Source organism: Colossoma macropomum, unplaced genomic scaffold (assembly GCF_904425465.1).
Source record: "Colossoma macropomum unplaced genomic scaffold, Colossoma_macropomum, whole genome shotgun sequence".
In the NCBI taxonomy this organism is placed as follows: Eukaryota; Metazoa; Chordata; class Actinopteri; order Characiformes; family Serrasalmidae; genus Colossoma; species Colossoma macropomum.
Window position 1 is genome coordinate 1,551,374 of NW_023494809.1, and position 22,155 is coordinate 1,573,528.

The following is a 22,155-nucleotide window of genomic DNA, read 5'->3' on the forward strand; positions in this document are numbered from 1 at the left end:
CTTATATGACATGAAATATTAACTAATAGTTTAAATGTACATGAAGTTAATTTAGACATGGTCCTCTTCCCAAACTGTAGTTATTCCATAACTCAGTTTTTCTATCTCATTCTGTGCACTGTGGAAGCTTATAGGATGTACTTAAACATAAGTGTGATATACATTTTTTTCTCACATCTGCTTTGTGCAGGTTCTGTTTCACATAGGAAACTGCAAAAATCTGCTCTTCTACTACTGCCCACTAGATGGCTGCATAGAGCTGCACATACTTAGCCTGCCACTGGCAAATGAGAGGAAGGCCAATCAGTACAGCTCTCATCTCTGTAAAGCAGATATTTACTGAAATGACATTATGATGTTTTACTTCTTTGATAAAGTCATTAACTGTAATCTTTTCCACACATATTTCTCTAATCTGTTCCCTTTGGTTATTGCAGTTTTGCCTGGCTTTATAATGATTTGTCAAAGAAACCTGAATAAAAACAATAATGGAAAAAATAGGAAGCGCTATTTTGTTTCATTTCTTTTCTTAAAACTTTCACAATTTTGGCTAACACTTAGCATGTCACCCCAGCTTTGACCAGCAGGGGACATCATTTTTTTCCCCTTACCCTTCAGCGTTGAGGTGAAAAAACATTTTCACTGGGGAGCTAAGTGGAAAACACTTAGCATGTTACACCAGCTTTGGCCATCAGGGGGCAGCTGTTTATTATTCCCCTTACCTTTCCAGGACCAGGTTCTGACTCGCTTAAATGACATCATTTGTAGGTGGTTCATGTAATTGGTAGTCCCAGAGCCGGTTTATGAGGAGTCTGGCCACTTCCCACTTTCCCCCTGTATATCAAAAACAGGACTGCTAAACAGCAGAGGGCGCCTTTGAGTGAGTCCTCAATGAATGGGAGTGAATGGAGCTCAACAGCTAAAAACGAAAAGTTAAAATAGTTTCTAATCACTCTCCCAGAACTTTCCTTTAATTTTAGACAGTAGAAGGATGGATTTCACTAAAAAGGCAAAGAAAACTCACCTGTATGTTTCCTTTATTCTACAGCAAACGGGTTTTGGGCAGCAGGACTAACATTACTGCTACTGAGTGCTGATTGGTTGGCGAGCGGAGCAGCTCATTGGCTGTTCGCGCTCACAGACGTCATGGACAGTACATGAGGCAGCCGTTTTACAACTCCTATAACTCAAGTTTAAAAGCTCTTAAAATATAACAGCAGCGTTAAAATGTTTTATGCTGTTCTATGTTCAGGAAATGATTGTATTCTTTTCCATTAAAAATGTTTGATCATTTATAAACTGTGATTTTGCTCAAGTGCTCCATGTCAACCCATTCATTTTGGACTCGCTCAGGAGCGCCCTCTAGCATTGGAGAAACCCGGAAGACATTGCAGAGTGGTAATTCTCCTCTCTACAAGTTCTCTGGTAGTCCTATTTAGTGGGTTATTGGCTAGAATGCTATGAGCACACTGTGGAAGGCTGTGTGCCAAAATATACATGTGCACAAGTACAAGTCCAGTAAATATTTTACAATTATTACACGATTGCTCTCAGAACTTTTTATTTGTTTTACCTTTTTATTGATTCAGCACTTTACAAGCCTTTTTTCATGAGGAGGGCAGCCTGTTAATTCATTTTTATTATATTATATCATAAACCATGTACCTTCCTCTTTGTTGAAGAAGTTTCAGATATTCATTGTTGACTGTTAAAACTACTTTAGCAAAAGAAAGGAAAAAGAAAAAAGAAACTAATGATTTAAAAAATAAATCATTATAATAAAGTTATACATATCATTTAAGCATAAATAGTATGTTGTATACAATATGAAGAGCTGGATGCAGCACTTAAAGCAACGTGAGTTCATTTTTTACACCCTGGCATACAAACCTATGCTGAAAATAAAAATAAAATAAATAAAATGTTTTAAATCCAGTCTTACAGCAGGAAATGTGTGCCCTCACTAGGGACGCCACTAGTCCAGGTTTTTTGTGGATTGACCAGGTTTTTGGTTGTCTGTCCAGAAAAAAATAATGCTATTCCTGAAAGGTGGACTATTGGCAACATGTTTTGGCACTACACTCCCAGAAATAAAGGTACTAAACTGTCGCAGTGCCCCTCTTTTCACTGGGGTGAAAGCACCTTTAGTCAGGGAACATAACTGAACCATAATCCACTGAAATGATATGTTCTAAGCTGTACTGACTCCACACACCCCGTCTCGCCTCCAGGCTTTTATTTTATTGTTCTGTTTTAAAACATTCGGTAATTAAAAGGTACAAATACGAACTTTTCACCTGGAAAAACTTACTGAATGTTCACAATCAGACCTTAAAATCACTGTTGTACCTTTGATGGAACATTTACACTGTTTGTACCTTCATGAATGAAAAATGTACCTGAACAGAACCTTTATTTCTAACAGCGTAGGTAACATGCAGCACAATAACTGTAAATACAATTCCTGAGAAGCCACTGATAAGATGTCCAGGAACTTTACAAGGCTGAGGTAGCAACTCTAGCCCTTACTTTGAGTCCAGAGTCCACCGTTAATAGTTCTAACTAATTTTGTTGCATGTCTTCACTGCAGTTTATTCGTGCTGTTGTTGCAGCAGTGGTTTTAGTTTTATTATGTATATCTCTATACAGTCTAATTGCCTCTTGATTTTAGTTGTATTTCATTCAGTTCACAATGTCTAGTCACTGCTAATGAAGAGCAGCTCCACAGCTGTTCTTACTGGTCCAGACACCCCTATAAAACCCCAAATGTGAACGGCAGAGCCACTGGTAACCCATCTTTAATGAACAGCCCAGCGATATTGTCTAAAGTATAGCCTGGTTATGCTTAAGTATAGAGGTTATGCTTATTTTCGCCCCATCTACCTGCTTAATTGGACTTATTTTGGGGGACTTTTTAGCCATGTTAACTATTTTTACTTCTGTGGGCTCTAAACAGACTTGCACACCATGTCCCCCATTGCTTTGAGCTTTAAGTTCAATAGGATTGGTTTTGAAATTCAGTTTGTTCCCCACAAATGATTTAATGGTCCAACCCACATTTAGCTCAACATCATTAATGGTCCAACCCACATTTAGCTCAACATCTCACATGTCCCCAGATATTCGCATTGTGAGATCACATCTGGCCTTGCAAAACTACTCCATAGCATGATGCACCCACAACCATACTTCACTCTGAGATGGTATTGTTAAATATTGCAGTGTTAGATATGATGTAGCTTTAAATGTAGCTCTTTATCTGAGCATAGAATCTTTTCAAACATAGCACATGGGCCTCTTGATGTGTCCTCTTTGGTTTCTTGCTGAGAACCAGCTTCTTTTGTGGAACGTTCATATACAGGCCAGCATTATGCAAACGTTTTGATAAGGCTGCCTGGGGTACTTTTACTTCATTCTCAGCTATTGAAGCTATTGACATGTAGTAATTGTTGGTTTCTCTGTGGCGTTTCTCACACGTCTCCTTCTTGTTCTGGCATGTTTTGAGAGGTGACTGTTTCAGCGTCTGGGTGTTTTGAAATAGGTTCCACTTCCTGATGCTTAAATTTACTACACTGGATAGAATGGCCAAAGACTTTTGTAGCCTTTTCCTAATCTGTCCTTATTTGGAACACGCTTAAGTGTTCATTCACACCTGTCCTTCAGATTCATAGTTTGCATAATAGCCGTTCAACTGTTGACTTTTTATCCCGAAAAGACAGCCGTTGTTTTAATGGTTCACAGTTAAAGGGCAGTTGTTAGGCAGGTGTTTCCTCGTTAGGGCAGTTGTTTTCCACTTCAGCGTTGGAGCCACAAGCATTAAATACTTATGCAAACAGCATATTTAAGTTGTGCATGGTTGTTTTTCACATTTTTTCTTAAAACAATTTTCTTATATAAACAATGTCATATCAAACTAAATCATTACGTGTGCTAGGATATTTCAGTAATAAAATCGAAATTTGCTCCCCCCGAATGAGTTTTTGGTCCAACCCACATTTAGCTCAACATTTCACACCTCCCCAGATATTCTCATTATGAGATCAAATCAAATCAAATCAAATTTATTTGTATAGCGCTTTTTTCAACTGATGTTGTCACAAAGCAGCTTCACAGAAATCCGTTTAGAACAAAGTTTCAACATGAACATCAAAAAAATATGGAGTAGTTTTGCAAAGCCAGATCACATCTGGCTTTGCAAAACTACTCCATAGCATGATGCACCCACCACCATACTTCACTCTGAGATGGTATTTAAATTTACAGCACTGGATAGGTCAGCCAAAGACTTTTGGAGCCTTTTCCTAATCTGTCCTTATTCGGAACATGCTTTAGTGTTCATTTTCACACCTGGCCTTCAGATTCATAGTGTGAATAATAGACGCTCAACTGTCGACTTTCTATCCTGAAAAGGCAGCAGTTGTTCTAATGGCTCACATTTAAACTGCAGTTGTTCAGCAGTTGTTTCCTCGTTAGGGCAGTTGATTTTCACTTCAGCTTCTGAAACACAGGCGTTAAATACTTACGCAAACAGCATATTTAAGTTTTGCAGGGTTGTTGTTTGAAATTATTTTCTTATATAAAAGTTTTTGAGATTTGAGAATTGCTTTAAAGTCTAAATACTTTTGTAAGGCCCTTACAAGCCTGTGTTTACATGTGTCAGCAGGGCGTACATATCCACACCCATGTGCGATTCGTCAACCGTTCCCGGCCTATTGACACTGGACATCGTTTTATAATTTATCAAGCATGCCACTTAGTTTGAGATGACATTGTGTGTGCCAAAATAGCCAAAAACAGTATTTACTAGAACCGCACCGTGCATCATAATTAGGTGAAAAATATATGTTTGTACCTTTTCATAACCGAATGTTTTAAAACAGAACAATAAAATAAAAGCCTGGAGACGAGACGGGGTGTGTGGAGTCAGTACAGCTTAGAAAATATAATTTCAATGGATTATGGTTCAGTTATGTTTCCTGACTAAAGGTAATGAGATGTACCCTTAAGGGTCCCACCCCAGTGACCAGAGAGGTACTACCCCAGTGACAGTTTGGTACCTTTATTTCTGAGAGTGTGTGATAGGGGTCACTGTTAAAATTGCGGAGAAAATTGAGTAAAAAAAAAAAAGCTTAGGCTAAAACACTCATTATATATTGGTTTTTGTGACATCACAAAAAATAAATTAATTAAAAATGGGCTTTTGCAGCTTAATTTCAATAAATGGACTGGGCTTTAAATTTTTTATCTTTTACATATAACATCAAAATGGAAGAAAATTCACATTTTCATTATTTGGGCTCTTCAAAAGATTATATACTTTACACAGTCTATCTCAATATTCATTATACATCCATCCATTACACTTCTCCCCATCCCAAACAAGCTCTGGAGCGGTACTGTAATGCCTGGCATGGTCAGAGAACCCCATTACATTACATAAAACATCAAGCTCAGATGATGAATAATCCCCGTAGACTTCTCACTGTTTCAGTTTGCGCAAGACATGCAGATTAGAACTGGAACATTAGAGTTCACTGGGAAAAACCAACCCTCAAACCTTTTCCTTGAAACTGTACAAGCAACCATAAAGTGAAAGCAGGGCAGGGATCTGTAAATATAACCTCAGCGTGATCGCGGGCTGGAACGCCCTGTACACGCCAGCAGAGTCCCTCCTGTGCCTCTGTGTGTTCCTGGTCAAGTTTACAGCTCTTTTCCAACTCAGTGTTTCCATCTGAAAGCAGCTGTGCCAGCCCCATATAAGGTCACATGGCCCACAGTGATGATGTAATCACAGCCGGAGAGTTCCCTCTCCTTTACACAGTCACAGAAAAAAGGAGGGCAGAGCGAGAGAGAGGGAAAGGAAAGAGGTGGAAGTGTAGAGGGAATGTGATCATCTTGAAAGAAGACAGAAGCATTGTACTTGGGTGCGCTACAGGAGGAGCAAGGATAAAGACTCTGGTACATATTACAGGACAGAGACAGAGAGAGAGAGAGAAAGAGAGAGAAAGAAAGTGAGAGAGAGAGGAGGCTGATCTACTGCAGCAGCTGCCAGAAGCAGTGAGGAGGCAGTTTGTAGAAGCCAGAGAAGAGAATCTCTCCATCTCTCCTCATCATGGGCAAATCAGGTAAGAGCCCTGCTTTAAGATGGTCCATGTAGCCTCATGTTACTAATGTTGGCCTAATGTAACATTGTTTTGTCCACCTCTGTTGCAGCTGCTGTCATTTTTATTAGGCAGGCAGGCATGTGGCAGCTTTTGTGTGCCAACTTGCCACGCTCTGTTGCAGTGTGTGTGTGTGTGTGACGTGCTTTCAATCATTGCATTGTTTGGCGAGCATGATGTAGTTGGATTTCTGACAAGGCCTCTGCAATAGTCAGTGCGATTCAGATGATGCGTTGTTCATTTGAGGGTTAAGTGGTAACAACTTCACATGTAAAGTCATTTTTTTATTTGTCCTGCATGTTTACAGCTGACCCAATTAACTCTGCTCTAGGAAACTTGGAATTTTTTGAAAGAGTTTGCATGTTTTGAAACTGAACCAAAACTGTGTATTCTAATGTATTTTTATGTATTCATTTAATATGATGTTTTTCTCTATGGGTGTTAAAAAAAAAGTAAAGGAAAATGTACATCCAAAATTGAAATGTTGCTTCATAACTTATGATAGTGTATGTTATGATAAATATTGTTTTGGTAAAGTTTGAATGCCCTTGTTCAAATGACGTTTTTGTTGATTTTAAGCAAAAAGTAAGTTAATACATCATTTACAGGTAACAGACATATATACTGCATTATATGTACTGCATTTTTCTACAGATTTCAGTGTATAAAATGTGCCATTATATTTGTATATGGCACATTTTATTTTTTATTTCTTCCCCAATGTGTTAAATCCAGCAAATAAACGGTGATTGTGCATTAAAATGAGCAGACGTGTGTTTCACTAAATGTGTCATTTGTATTGGGCCGCCCAAACTTTTGTATACAACTGTAGTGACACACTTAATAAAAGATTTTAAGCTGGGAACTCAGAGACCTTTTTTCCCTTTTGAAAGACTAGGAAAACCCCTTTTGGTGAAATATCTTGAAGGTTGGAAGGTGGGGAAAAAACTGATTTGGGGTGGATTTTTGGGAAAGGAAAGCAGATTGCTAATGTTATTGCTAGGAAGCTAAATGTTTTGTTGCAGCCATTACTGCGCAACACTGAAACAACAAGCTAAAAGCTCAAGTTAGCAAGCTAAAGTTAGCAAGCTACGCTACAAAAGCCCTGACTAGATATTTTACTTAAGTCCGGCTCCGTTTCTCTTGCCGAACGGCTAAAAAAGCCGCATCTGGTGTTCATTTTATGCCATATAAACATGTTTTCTTTACAGTTTTGTTTAATGACTGAAGTAAGTGTTACACTAAAGCCAGCTTTATAGCTAGTAGACTAGGCTAGGCTAGGCTAGCAGTCAGGATTGATGACATCACAGGGTTTCTCAGTGGTTTATGATGTATCTGCATGCTGGATGAGAGAACATTGGTTAATATAAGCATGAAATCAATTTGAAATCATTAATTCTGTCAAATCGATGAGGCCAAGGCAGGGGTTAGCAAGCCAAATGTTAAGGAGAGCCATTTTGTCAAGTTTCATCAAAAATCTAACCACCTTAGGAGCCACAACATTTCATGTCCATTTTATTGAAGTAATGTTTCACCATCTTGGCTGTAAATGTGTCTCAGTATGTGCTGATGTACTAGTACAGGCTAAAAATATAATGTAAACAAAAACGCAGACTAGCTTTGCTCTACTTAAAGCTTTAGCTCAGCTATCGCCGCTTTTCTCGCATCTTCTGCGGGAAACTTTTCCACAAGAGTAGAACAGCTTCTTGTAAAATGTCTCTTAACATCAACGTTTTACGAAGCTGAAGTCGCTTCTCGCTCACCAGCTTCTTGTTTACCCATTCTACCTTAAATGGTGCCTGAGGTGCCAGAATGTAGCTAACTATGTAGCTAACTCTTGCACCATTTAAGGTGGCACATTTCTTCAGCTTCATGACTTTTTAGTGTTTGAGAGCTTCTCATTGCAGATTAAACGTATCAGAAAACCAGCTGGAGTGATTATAAATGCAAATAAGTCCATTTGTTTCCAAATTATCGATGTTCGTCTTAAATCTCTCTCCTTGTCTTTTCGTTAGCTACTAGCTAGGCAAGATTGTTGTCCGTGTCACTATGATGACCAGCAGTCAGTGCACCAACCTTCAGGGTTAAAGGGTGAATTAGCAGTTCTACATTAACTCCAGAGTTTAAGACCATTTATTGTTAAACTGTGTTGAACGATCAGCAGAGCTTTATTTTACTGTAAAGGAGGATTATTTTATTTTTACCTACAAATCTAATTCAGCTGTGGAGCCACAACAGGGCAGGAAAAGAGCTGAATGCGGCTCCAGAGCCGCGTGTTGCCGACCCCTGGGCTAAGGGACGTAATGTCTTGCTCTTGCTGCAGAATACTGCACGACATTACAAGTATCATATAAAGCTCTAGTTTTAGGCTGCCCCTCTTTCATACATCGAAGATTTTTTCCTTCTCTTAAAAAGTAACACAGTTTTGTTAGTATAGCAACGCAGCTAAAGCCCTTTTAGTAACTAGTTTTACATACTGACAACTGCACAGCTTACTGTCCATGGATTAGAATTTGACTTATCTTTACCTCTCTCTGCATTTCTGTCCTTTTCTCTTTGTCCCCAGCCTCCAGGCTGTTTTGTGAGGAGGTGTTGAAGACTCACAATGAGTACAGGAAGAAGCACCAGGCCCCACCCATTAAAGCTCAGCAAGAACCTAAGCAGAGATGCAGAGAGGTAAGGCTGGTTCCTCTTCACAGGCCTTCCACCGCATGCTGTCAGTCTACACTCTTAAATGTATACGTTCCTAAATGGTTCTTGGATAGTAAACATTTCGATAGGATATTCACACTTGATTATCTTAGAACCATTGTTTACAACGTTCTTTGCATCTCTGCACTTCCTGTTATATTCTCGTTAGCAGGAACGGATTAATACATTCTGGGCCTCTAGGTACAAACCTACGCACATACCCCTGAACCCTTGACAGAAACATTGTTGAAATAACCATTTTATTCATTGAAACACCAACATCAGCCGATCTGTGTAAAAGTCATTGTGAAAGTCATTGTCCCTTAGTGAGAGCCATTCTCTCCAAATTGAGAAAACCTGGAACATTAGTGAATCTTATTCCAGAAGTGTCCAGCCTACCACAGTCTTCTAGAAAACAGTGACGACTCATCCAGGAAGTCACAAAAGAACACAGACAAACATCTAAGGAACTGTAGGCCACACTCACCTATAAGGTCAGCATTCGTGATTCCAACATTTGAAAGAGAATAAGGACATCATACCAACAGTGAAACATGGTGGTGGCAGTGTGATTGTGTAGGGATGCTTTGCCGTGTTAGGGCCTGGGCTGCTTGCCATAATTGACAGAACCATTAATTCTGTTCTTTACCAGAAAATCCTGCAGGTGAATGTCTGGTTCTTAAGCTCAAGTGCAATTAGGTTATGCAGCAAAACAACGATCTAAAGCACAAGAGCAAGTCCACCTCTGAATGGTTCAAAGGAAACTAAACTGGGGTTTGACATGGCCTAGTTGAAGTTCTCAATTGAACCCCATTGAGATTCTGTGGCAGGACCTTAAACGGGTGTCTTCATGTTTTCTGTGTTTTAATTTATGCTTCATTTTCTCAGTTTTCTCAGTCTGAGATACAGAGGCCACTTTGCTTATAGATGCCCCAGCCTCAGGATTTTTCCTTTTGAAAGACCCTTTAACTATTTATACATGTTAGATGGGTTCCATATGATTGAAAAGTGAAACTTTTCACATTGACTTGCACTGAAAATGTAAACATAACTTGCTAGCATTTTGCCCAATTACTGAGCTTGACATAAAAGGTGTTATTTTTGCAATTAACGAAATTTGACATTTTTGAAATTGTTTGATTAAATGTCTGTATTTTAACCAACTTTTGAGGTTAAACAAAAAATTGGCCAACAGCTCCATAGCAGTACCACCACAACCCACTGGGGGGCAGCGGCCCACAGTTTGAAAGCTGCTCATCTAAAAATACGAGCTGCTAATTTGGCTAATCTAGTGAAGTAACTGAATGTGTTACGTGTAACTTCGATTGTTTTTAATTGCTTTATGTAATTGTCCACAGGGAACTCGCAACATGCAACTAGTGGCATAAAAGCATCCCTGTGTAAAGCCAGCCTTAGACTGTGGCTTACTACACAAACTTTGTGTTGCCCCACCCACTAAGCAGAAGAGGGGTTTTAATAGATTATATCGTATCCTACCAAAACACTTGACTGCTTTATTATTTTACTCCAGCTAAGAGAATACAGTTTGTGAAATTATAAGACAGAATGCAGGTGCATATTGCAGCCACATCACAGCATGTTTTGATTTCATCTGGTCTTGAGAGTTAAAACAGTGATAGTAAATACAGTAGTATTCAAAATTTTTGGGGACCCCTGCTTCAATTGTACGTCACATTTATTTTCTAAGTGAAAATAAGTAACAAATCTTTTATAAAGAATATTATTGCAGATTTAATAGTTTATGTTTTATGTTTCCCAATATGTTAAATTCAGCAGACAATTAGAAATTGTGCACTAAAACCACATTTAAAGGGCCCATATCCTACTTTTTTGTACATTTTGTATGATTTTATGTATTAAAAACAGTCCTAATTTTTTTACATGACCATTTTTTTTAATTAAACAGGCTGTTTTTGTTACAAGGCCCTTAAGATCTACATATGTATATTACAGCTGTTCTGATTGGCTGCTTTGCACTAGGTTCTCATTCAAAAAGCAGGCGATGTTGATACACTCCTTATAACTTCAATGTAAATGAGTGGGGCTTAACTTGGGGAGTGAACAGCACATTTTGAAACTTTGACAGTGTTTACATACTACATGAAACTACCTGATGTGGGCCCTTTACGCTTGTTCCGTGTAGAGGATGTGTTAACTTATTTCAGCAGTTTCTGTACATAACACATGGATAGAATGTGTTTAATTTGCACATAAAACTGGCATAAAATGCTTAGTACATCAGGCCCAGGGTTTAAAAACATACTGACCACTCTGTTAGACACATCCAACTTGTAGCTTCATCAGTGGTCAGTTTCCACAGGACTCCAGGTCTAGCAACCTCTGCTGCATGCCACTACCACTACTGTCATAGTGCTGAGAATGATCACCATCCAAATAATACCTGCTCAGTGGTGGTCCTGTGATGACCATTGATGAACGTGATGAAGAAAAGCTAGCAAACAGACCACAGACTTTTATTGTAGAACTAAAAAGTGCACCTAAACGGTAAGTGGACCTGATAAAATGGGGTATAAACAACGTAGGTTTATTTAATTAAGTGGGTCCTCTTGTTAGTCTTCACTCCTAGCTGATTATTTTCATCTTCCCAGCTAAACCTTTATCGCCTGTGTATGTGTTGTAGATATGCAGAGAGTCTGGCCAGCACCAGGATTCTAAAGCACAGTGTTGAGTCTAGTAGAGGAAGCTGTGGAGAAAACCTAGCCTGGGCGTCTTACGATCAATCAGGTAGGATTACCCTTTTGGTTGTTCTCTGTTGAGAACATTTTGGCTATGAGGTGACCAGAAAACCCTCTTCTCTCCTCTCGCAACAGCTGGGACTGATTTTGTAGTGACAGTCTCCATGTTCGCTTTGTAACTCGGTGAGTAAGTGGAATGGAATGTCTGGCCAGTCCAGGGAGATTTATAAAGTGTCAAACACTTATGTATCATGGGTCATATAGAGTTTGCCTTGGCTGAAAAGCCATTTCATGCCTGAGAATCTATGATGCGTCACTGGAACTGCCCAACAGTCTGTCCAGAGATCCCACCAAAAGAACAATTAGCTGTTAAGTAATAATGACATTTTGGAGACACCTTTTGACTGAGAAACTTGATAAGTCAAATGTAATTCAATTTTAATGGCTGTTTTATGGTTGGAAGTCCACTCAAGGCGTTCAATTCTCTTGAGTTTCCATTATCCTGATGACCTAATGTTGAGGAACTTGCCTGCATTTTCTCAATGGCAATGTTGTGTTCATCTCTGGCTGCCACATCTGTCTTGTACCATTGATTGCCACTGGCAATTGTTTTTAGTTTCCTCTTTCATAGAAAAGAAATGAAATCCCACTGACACAGATCACTTTATAATAGAGGCCACTGGGAACTTGCTGAATTTCTTGAATAAACATTTGACTATACAATGTGAAATTCAATACTAAAGCTGTTGTGCGCTGCACAGGTCTTAGGATGAAAAAGATATAAGTGAATGTCATTCATTTTTGCCTTCTTTTTCTCGTTTTCTCATTTTCTGTCCACACAACTATGCTGCTAACATATTATCGCCAATTCTTTCCCATGGAAAAGTAGTCTGAGGTTTATGAAGAAGTTTGGGTGCATGTTTAGTTGATTTTCTAAGTGAAAATAAGTTTAAACTCTCTTCAGCCCATGTGTCAAACACAAGGCCCGCAGGCCAGATCAGGCCCGCCACACAATCCTATCCGGCCTGCTAAAGTATTTTAATTTTCTATTAATATTAGCCTGTTCCACAATGCGCTGCACTACAGTCCCCAGCATGCACTGCAACATAATGTGTGCTCCGACTCTTCTACCCCAACAACAGTCTATGGGACAGTGGTTACACCTTAATGCTACACAATTCTGTGCAATTCCACACCAGTTGGATCACCAAAAAACATTTCAGCTGCAGTTCAATCAATATAGACACTTAATTTTAGCTCAGCACCTCAGAAACTGAGCCCAAGTCTTGATGAATTTGCAGCAAAGAAAGGATGCCAGGAGTCTAGTTCAAGCAAATAGGTGGGTTTAGAAGGCCTAGATATTGGAGACATTTACATTTTAAATATTTTAAGTGCCCATGTAATATTTTAAGGTCCAAGTATCTGTATTTTACTGTTCAAGTTTTTGGATATTTTGAATAAACAATGGTCAGTTGGGGTCACAGCACAACATTAATTGAAAATGAAATAAAAATATTTTTTTAATATGGCCCTTTTACTGGTTGAGTTTGACACCCCTGCTCCACAGAGTACACTGGTGCACATTATAATGCATTTCGCCGTTGTTGGAAGAAAACCTCGTATTTCCATTTTTTGGCAGTTTTTGACATAATTTGAAAATGCCTGTTACCCTTTACATTGTATGTAAATTTCATGATGAAAGGACTGAAAGAAATGGACCAAAATAACTTGGAAAAACTTTGGTTCCATTGACTTAAATTAAAAGTAAAGTAGTTTTTTCTTCTCCTGTAAAGTTACCATTTCAGAGATACAAGGTTTTCTTCCGACAACAGCGATTTGTTTGCTAAATATGTGCTGAATTAAACATATTGAGAAAAATTATATAAAATGCAGCATGTGCAAAAGTTGACATTTACATTTTATGTTTTATTTTTTCTTCAACATGTTCAGTATTAAGCCAATAAATCAAAATTGTGCATTAAAATTTGCAGAAAAATTGTAGAAGATGTGTAAACTTGTGCCCATGTCAAAAACCAACAAAACATGTAATCTGACCATTAGTGTTAAAACTTTTACATATGACTGTAATGGTTACTGAGGTGGCATCTGCACAAAGACTTCTATTATAATGTGTTTCAAGTCAACAGGTTTTCAGATCTTTTCTAAGTACAAGGAAATAAATATCAGATTCTTTGTTTTTTATATCTGAACCATTATTCTATTGCACTGGCTTTGCTGATCATTCTGTGTTCTGATCATTCAGTGAGTCAGAAAGATAGCACATGATCACCCACTGGCAAATTAATCACGACTGCTTAATCTGAATTTCATTGAACTTTGATTTTGCAAATGTGAACTCCATATGTTTTATGTTATTTATTGCTGACAGCTGTGTTTGTGCTCGTAGGTAAGGATGTGTCTGACCGCTGGTACAATGAGGTGAATCAGTACAACTTTAACCATCCTGGATTCTCCTCTGGCACCGGTAAGTTTGCTCTTATAATCTGTAAAAGCTACCTCGTAAAGTTATTAAATGAAATTGTTGCTAACGCTGCCTGATGCTTGAGATGTTATTTTTATGATAGTTTCACAAAACATTTTTTGGCCTAAAATACACTGTATGGCCAAAAGTATGGCCTAGGAGAAGGTTTTAGTGATTTTAACAACTTCACAAATATGTCATGACCAAATTGTTTACTGCTTTTTAAGCGTTTAAAAATATTTGCTTAAAATTTGCTTACTATACCAAGGCCAGTGTGCAAAATTTAGTGAGACCCCAGATCTGTTATAAATTGAGGCATGTCTAAAAACTTTGCCCCTTCCTGTGTTCTTCTGGCTCCATAAGCCATATAGTGCTTGGACCCCGATGATTGCCATGTGCGATGTAATTCAGTTTTTATGTGGGTATCTAGGTAGATACAGCCAAGTGAGCTCTCCCATTGGTTAGACATTCAAAAGCTGAACTGAGAGCTTAATATATCAGATTAACTACAAGCTTATTTCCAAAATAGTTGCAACGCTGTGCAAAATGTAAATAGAAACAAAATGCAATGATTTGCAAATAATTTAAACCCTATAATTCATTGAAAATAGTACATAGACAACAAATCAAATGTTAAAATTGAAAAATCTTATTGTTTTTTGGAAAATATATGTTCATTTTGAATTTGATGGCAGCAACATGTTCCAAAAAGGTTGCGACAGGGCTAAAAAAGGCTAGTAAAGTTGTGTAATGTGGACACACCTCCTAATTATTAAATAAAGGTCTTCCAGCCATTGCTGCAGTTGTAAAAAATCAAGCACATAGCCATGCAATCTCCGGAGACAAGCCATGATTTTAAACTATCATAGGATGCCACATTCGCATTACTGTAAGTGCTATTATTGTGGAATATCTGGCAGTCTGATGGATAAATCTGTGTTTGGCAGATGCCGGGAGAAAACTATCTCTGGGAATGTATAGTGCCAACAGTAAAGTTTGGTGGAAGAGGGATAATGGGCTGGGGCTGTTTTTCAGGCCCCTTAGTTCCAGTGAAGGGTGATGTTAATGCTACAGCACACAAAGACATTTTACACAATTATTTGCTTCCAACTTTGTGTCAGCAGTTCAGGGAAGAGCCTTTCCTGTTCCAGCATGACTGAGCCCCTGTGCACAAAACAGCTCCATAAAGACATGGTTTTACGAGCCCTGACCTCAACCCTACTAAACCCATTTGGGATGAACTGGAACGTTGACTGTGAGCCAGGCCTTAAGTGCCTGAACTCACAAATGCTCTTTGTACTGAATGGGCACAAATTTACACAGACACACCCCAAAATCTTGTGGAAAGCCTTTCCAGAAGAGAGAGGCTGTTATAGCTGCAAAACAGGGGCAACTTCATATCAATGCCCATAGTTTTAGATATAATGTTCAACAACCTCACATAGGTATGATGGTAATGTTTCCACATGCATTTGGCCATATCAGTCTTAAAGGCTCAGTAACAAAACAGTCTAACAGTCTAGGGATAAACAGACATTGGGAAATGGTTGTGTAAAAAAGGAATTATGACTTTTTTTTACATAAAAGCACACAAATATTATAAGATGAATAAGTGTGGGTAGGTAGGATATGGGATCACAAAGTATGAGCTCTACTAGTGTAATGTCTCTGAAAAAGGCTGGGATTTAGTAACAGGATGCTTTTTAAGAGGGCTTATGATTCATCAGATTGGCATGGGATGTTTCCCAAAGTTCCTGCTCCCTGCATGTTCCCTTAAAGACTCACTCATGAACAATCCCTTCCAGTGTACCATACACACCCAAAGACAGATCATGTCCCCATTACCACTCTTCTTTCAACCAGCCTTTCATAACTTTGATGTCCCATAAGCAAAGGGAAGCAAAGAAAGCCTTGGAGGAAGAGGAGTTGAGATGTGATGAATTTGATCCAATCCTTTCCAGCTCCTCTCGCTGCATATAAATATTTAGCTTTGTAGTCACATAGTTGTCATGAGGTTTATATTAGCGACGCACACACACAGAGCAAATCAGACATCCCGACGTTCGCGCAGACTCGCATGCCACAAATACTTAAGTAACTAACACACAGAAAAACTCATGAGCAGTGAAAAAGGTGACCAGTTCAGAAACTAAAATCCCTGTAGCGGGTCCGGCAGCATCGATCCTAGCAGAAAGTTTTAGTGATTTTAACAACTGCACAAATAAGTCATGCCCAAATAGTTTACTGCTTTTTGATGCATTTAAAAATATTTGTTTAAAATCTGCTTACTATACCAAGGCCAGTGTGCACAAAATTTAGTGAGACCCCACATCTGTTATAAATCGAGGCATTTCTAAAAACTTTGCCCCATCCTGTGTTCTACTGGCTCCATAAGGCATATAATGCTTGGACCCCGATGATTGCCATGTGCGATGTAATTCAGTTTTTATGTAGGTATCTAGGTAGATACAGCCAAGTGAGCTCTCCCATTGGTTAGGCATTCAAAAGCTGAACTGAGAACCTAATATGTCAGATTAACTACAACCTTGTTTCCAAAAAAGTTCGGACACTGTGCAAAATGTAAATAAAAACAAAATGCAATGATGTGCAAATAATTTAAACCCTATATTTCATTAAAAAATAGCACAAAGACAACAAATCAAATGTTAAAACTGAAAAATCTTGTTGTTTTTTGGAAAATATATGTCCATTTTGAATTTGATGGCAGCAACATTTCCAAAAAATTGGGACGGGGCAAAAAAGGCTAGAAAAGTTGTGTAATGCTAAAAAAAACACCTGGTGGTTGATTGGCAATAGGTCAGTAACATGACTGGGTATAAAAAAGCATCCCAGGGAGGTGAGTCTTTCAGAAGTAAAGATGAGGAGGGGTTCATCACTCTGTGAATAGTGTAACAATTCAAGAATAACATTTCTCAACATAAAACAGCAAAGAAGTTTTGCTTTTCATCATCTACGGTACATAATATCATTAAATGATTCAAAGAATCTGGAGAAAGCTCTGTGCGCAAGGGACAAGGCCCAAAAACAGTATTTGCTGACCATGATCTTTGGGCCCTCAAGCAGCACTGCAATAAAAACAGACATGATTCTGTAGTGGAAATCACTGCATGGGCTCAGAAACACTTCTGAAAACCACTGTCTGTGAAAACAGTTCATCACTGCATCCACAAATGCAAGTTAAAACTCAACATATATAAATGAGAAGAAATCATATATAAACAGGACCCAGAAGCGCCGCCATCTGTGAAGGCATTATTAATGCTGAATGATATATACATGTTTTGGCAACATATGCTGCCATTCAGACAATGTGTTTTTCAGGGAAGGCCTTGATTATTTCAGCAAGACAATGTCAATCCACATTCTGCACATATTACAACAGCATTGCTCCACAGTAAAAGAGTCCAGGTGCTAAACTGGCCTGCCTGCAGTCCAGACCTGTCACCCATTGATAACATTTGGTGCATTTTGAAAGGAAAAATATGATAAATGAGCCCCCGAACTGATGAGCAGCTGAAATCCTGTATCAAACAAGAACAGGAAAACACTTCACTTTCCAAACTACAGCAGTGTCTTTTGAGTTCCCAAACACTTGTTAAAAGAAGAGGTGATGAAACACAGTGGTAAACAGGCCCCCGTCACAACTTTTTTGGAACATGTTGTTGGCATCAAATTCACAATGGGCATATATTTTTCAAAAAACAATAAAATTTCTCAGTTTCAATATTTGATATGTTGTCTTTGTACTATTTTCAATTAAATTTAAGTTTTACATGATTCGTGTATCATTACATTCTATTTTCGTTTCTGTTCTGCACAGCGTCCCAACTTTTTTTTGGAAATGGGGTTGTACTAACCTAATTAGGAACTGACAGTGGAATTAACTTATAATGGTTTTGGTTTTTGGTTGCAATGGTAGTTCACTCTAGGCCTTCTGGAAGTACTTATTGTTATGTCACTGACAGTGAGTTTGTTGTGAAATCGTTCCTTGTAGAGAATCTTACTATTATTTACAGTGGTAGTTATAGGAACCAGGCTTTGTGATTTGTACAACACAATACATTTCATTTGATACCCAAAATTACTGTTCATGATGGCGAAATAGTAGTAAATCTGAAAAAAAAAATCTTTGTGTACTATTTTGACATTTAGTGCCCTGCATTTACTTCTTTTCCATGGATGACTTTTAAAAAATCATCATTTTAGCTCAAAACTATCCTAAAACAATGTCTCTGGCATCAGGCAGCATATTCATAACCATTTTGTCTAATAACTTTCTGCCTCAGGGCCATATTCACAAAGCTTCTTAGAGTAGCAGTGCTGATTTAGCATCAGATTCCTCAATTATTTACTTTGACTTTGACTTTGGAACAGAACCTAAATCAGCACCCCTAATCTGAAAAGCTTCATGAAAAAGGGCCCAGATGTCTGGTTCCTATCACGACTGTGAATAATTCTGACTCATTAAGTTTCTCTAGAACAGAGCATTTCACATCAATTCTGAATTACTCTGTTTACATCGTAATGATTTCGTTAGTAATTCCCTTTAGTTTAGTTAGTACTTCCCTTTAATTGCACGTCTCTGTTAGGTCACGAGACAGAATTGGCCATTTATGGTGTTGCTTGAGCAGCAGCTTGAAAAAGATGCAGTGGCTGGCTTTACATATCTTGGTGGAACCACAAGTGGAAATAAGTTAACACATCCTCTACATAGAATAACATTAAATATGGCTTTTACTAATTTTTAATGCATAGCTTCTGCTTATTTGTGGAGTTTAAATATTGGGAAAAATACAACATAGAATAATATAAAAAGTTCCATAACTTTCGCACCGACCATATTTTATGTTTTATTGTTTTTTTAGAGGTGCCCATACTTTTGTATACCACGGTAAAGGTTTCTGACAGGTTCTCAGCTTGAATGTACTGTACTAAGGAAAAAAAAAATATTGTAAAATATTCACAATCTGTGGATGTTCAAGGTTCTTTACTTTCATTTACAAAATCAGGTAACACTTTATTCACTTTAGATGTTTTGTAGATACTTAATTACCTTCAAGTTACATTCAACTAAATGTCTAAACTCTAAACCTGGCTCTAATCCTAATCCTAACCTTAACCTCAAGACAAAATTTAATCCTAACCCTTACCCAGGTCCTAGCCATAACATTGGTCCAAATCCCCACCACTGTTTAGAATCAACTGAGTTTCAACAGACAGTTTGTTGACAATTTGAACAACTGTAGAAAATCAATAGGGGACAACAGTGGACTCTCCAAATTAAGTGAGAATTAGAAAGTCATTCTTTGAAGAAACATCCATACATTTCAGTAGGGAACCAAAAGTGGGTGTTTTAAGGCGTCATTGCAACACCTTTTATTTTTTAGAGTAGCTATCGTGTGATACGAGACAACCTAGGAATCAGGAACTACTCAATTGTGTGAACATTTGGTTTAAATTCACTGACTTAGGCTATGTTCGCATAGCGGATAAAAGTAGCCCAACTCTGACTTTCTCACGAAATCCGATTTTTTTGATTGGCTGTTCACAATATCTTTTAAATGTGATCTGTATGCGACATCAGTCTGAACAGGTCAGCTCCTAAACTGACCCCCTAAAGAACAGAGCGTCACGCTGCTTCACGGCTCATCCAGAGGTAAACAATCACTCCCGGAGGTTCAGCATCATCTTCACCAGCATCACAGGAGCCATCATGAAGCTTCACTGACTGACAGCTGGGCTCATCACCCAGAATGTGTTTGAATTTTCTGTAAAAAGGGCGCGGTCACTTCTTTGGTTGGCGTCCTCGGATTCTTTAAACTTTGCTTTCAAACTTTTAACTGTTCTGTGACTCTGCAGCCTCGTTCTCCTGCGGCCGCATTCGGACATTTCTTTCAAAATCTCTTCAGGCATGGAGGGTTTTGGATGAGTCTCTTCTAATTTTTAGTATAGAAACATCAGCCTAAATGTTTATGAGTCTCAGCAGCGCAAAATTATGACGAAAGTGGAGCTGTATTCACATAAAAGTTGCATGAATTCCCATCTGGCTGTTCAGACTGAGTCAAGTTGCCGCATATCGGAAACGTATCAGATTTCAGTACCACATATGAAAGCGTCTCAAATCAGCATTGAAAATTTCAGATTCAGTGTTTTTTGTTGTTCACACTGACACACAGACACACATCTGTGTCGTGTCACATATGAATAAAAACCTCAGATTTGGGCCACTTTTATCTGCAGTGTGAACAAAGCCTAATAGTCCTTTCTGATTCAGGTCACTTCACCGCGATGGTGTGGAAGAGCTCGAAGAAGCTGGGCGTGGGTAAAGCAGTGGCGTCTGATGGTTCTACCTTTGTGGTGGCTCGCTACTTTCCTGCCGGCAACATCACCAATCAGGGCCACTTCCAGGCCAATGTCCTACCCCCAAAGAGCTGACCCCAGAAAAGCCATGGAGCCAGAACGCAGAAGACACAGACATGAGGAGATAGACGAAGGTCTAAGAACAGCTAACAGAGGTCCTGGAGGGCCAAGCATTATCACACTGACAGTGCTATGCAGCATTTGAATGGCCTTAACCTGTTAAACTTACTTGAATACTAAGTTTAGCCCGTGTTCACAAACATCAGCTCATGTAGATCTGCTGACCCTCAGTTAATGTCTGCTGGAGGTTTCAATCATCTTAAACATCTTTATTATTCTATTATTCTATACTCGCTGTTCCCGATCTTTGTGAACATGGGGAGAATTGTATCTTCAGAACATTTTAAGAACTTGAACATGGACTGAGCTCATGTCATGTGGGATGCAGTATCTTTTAATGGAGACGTGCCTTTACATTTTTGTATTCAGACAAAGTCACACGTAGTCCACATAGTGCTTTAGGAATTATTGCTGATGTTTGTTGCAAGCCAGAGGGAAACTCCTTCATCTTCATGCGGTACAGTGAGAAAGTCAGGAATCGCTTTTATTTATTTAATTTCCAGTCTGGAAGTACAGCCATAAAGTACAGGCCATCAGGTACAAATGACATTTTACATCTGGGGGAAAAAAACAAAAACATATTTCATGAAAATTAACCTCAAAAACTAAATATAATCTCTGTTTTCAGTATTTAATATGACCACACTGCCTTTTTTACAGCTCTCATTCTTTTTGGGAGGGCTGCTTTCAGTATTTCACAAAAATCTGCAGAGACATTTTCTGAAAAGTTCAGTCTTAGAAGTTGGTTGCATTTACGGCTTCTCCAGATCAAAGAGGCCCAATTTTCTCTATATCTTTTAATAATTTTTGAACCACTAGTTTTGTAAACTCTAGCTTGCACTTAATGGTCATTTTGACTGGAAATTAAATAAACAAATGGTGCACAGTATTGTACACGTCCTTATTTCAGCAGGGAAGTTTTAGAAAAATTTCATTCTTCACTGTGTTTTTGGTATCGATGACCTACAGAACTAAGCCTATGTTCACATTACAAGCCTCATTGCTCAAATCTGATTTTTTGCTCAAATCCGATCTCTCTAAAATGATGGTTCACACTCGTTTAGGTAAATGACTCAAATCCGTCATTAATGTGAACGAACTGGCGTCCTGAAATGACCCTCATGAGCTCATCCTACTCAGTAACGTCACGTGAATGAATCACGTGCATCATCAGCACAAACTAACGAGCAGAACGAGCTTCGCTGTGAAGATAATTAACTCTGATCAGCTCTCAGCTTCATTATTAGAGCGAGACGAAGGAGAAAAAGGTGAGATGAGCTGCTTGTAACATCTGTTTGGCGCTGCTGCCATGGTAACTCCTATCTGAGTGTCACATTAAGGTCGCATGGCCGTGAATTGGATACGTATCCGATCTAGGACCACATATGAAAGTGGTTTAGGTCGGATTTGAAAAGATTAGATTTGAGTTCACACAGCCCTGCAAACATCAGATCTGAGTCACATTAAGGCAAAAATCAGATTTGTGCACTTCACTTTACATAGAATTAATGTTACAGGGAAAATGATTCACAAATTCTAAATGTCTGACATGTGCTCTTCATAGTTTGACCATTTTTCCTATTCTGCACAGAAATATCATTTG

The 22,155-nt window shown here is 38.5% G+C and overlaps 1 protein-coding gene across 1 annotated transcript; it reads left to right on the forward strand.

Annotated features, from left to right (window-relative positions):
- Nucleotides 1-6,112: 6,112 nt before the first annotated feature.
- Nucleotides 6,113-21,619, forward strand: glipr2l (GLI pathogenesis-related 2, like). Its single transcript, XM_036558824.1, is given in 6 exon segments — nucleotides 6,113-6,125; nucleotides 8,728-8,795; nucleotides 8,797-8,837; nucleotides 11,515-11,618; nucleotides 13,977-14,054; nucleotides 20,347-21,619. Coding segments are annotated over 6 exon segments (465 nt in total). The 3' UTR covers nucleotides 20,508-21,619.
- The last annotated feature ends 536 nt before the right edge of the window (nucleotides 21,620-22,155 follow it).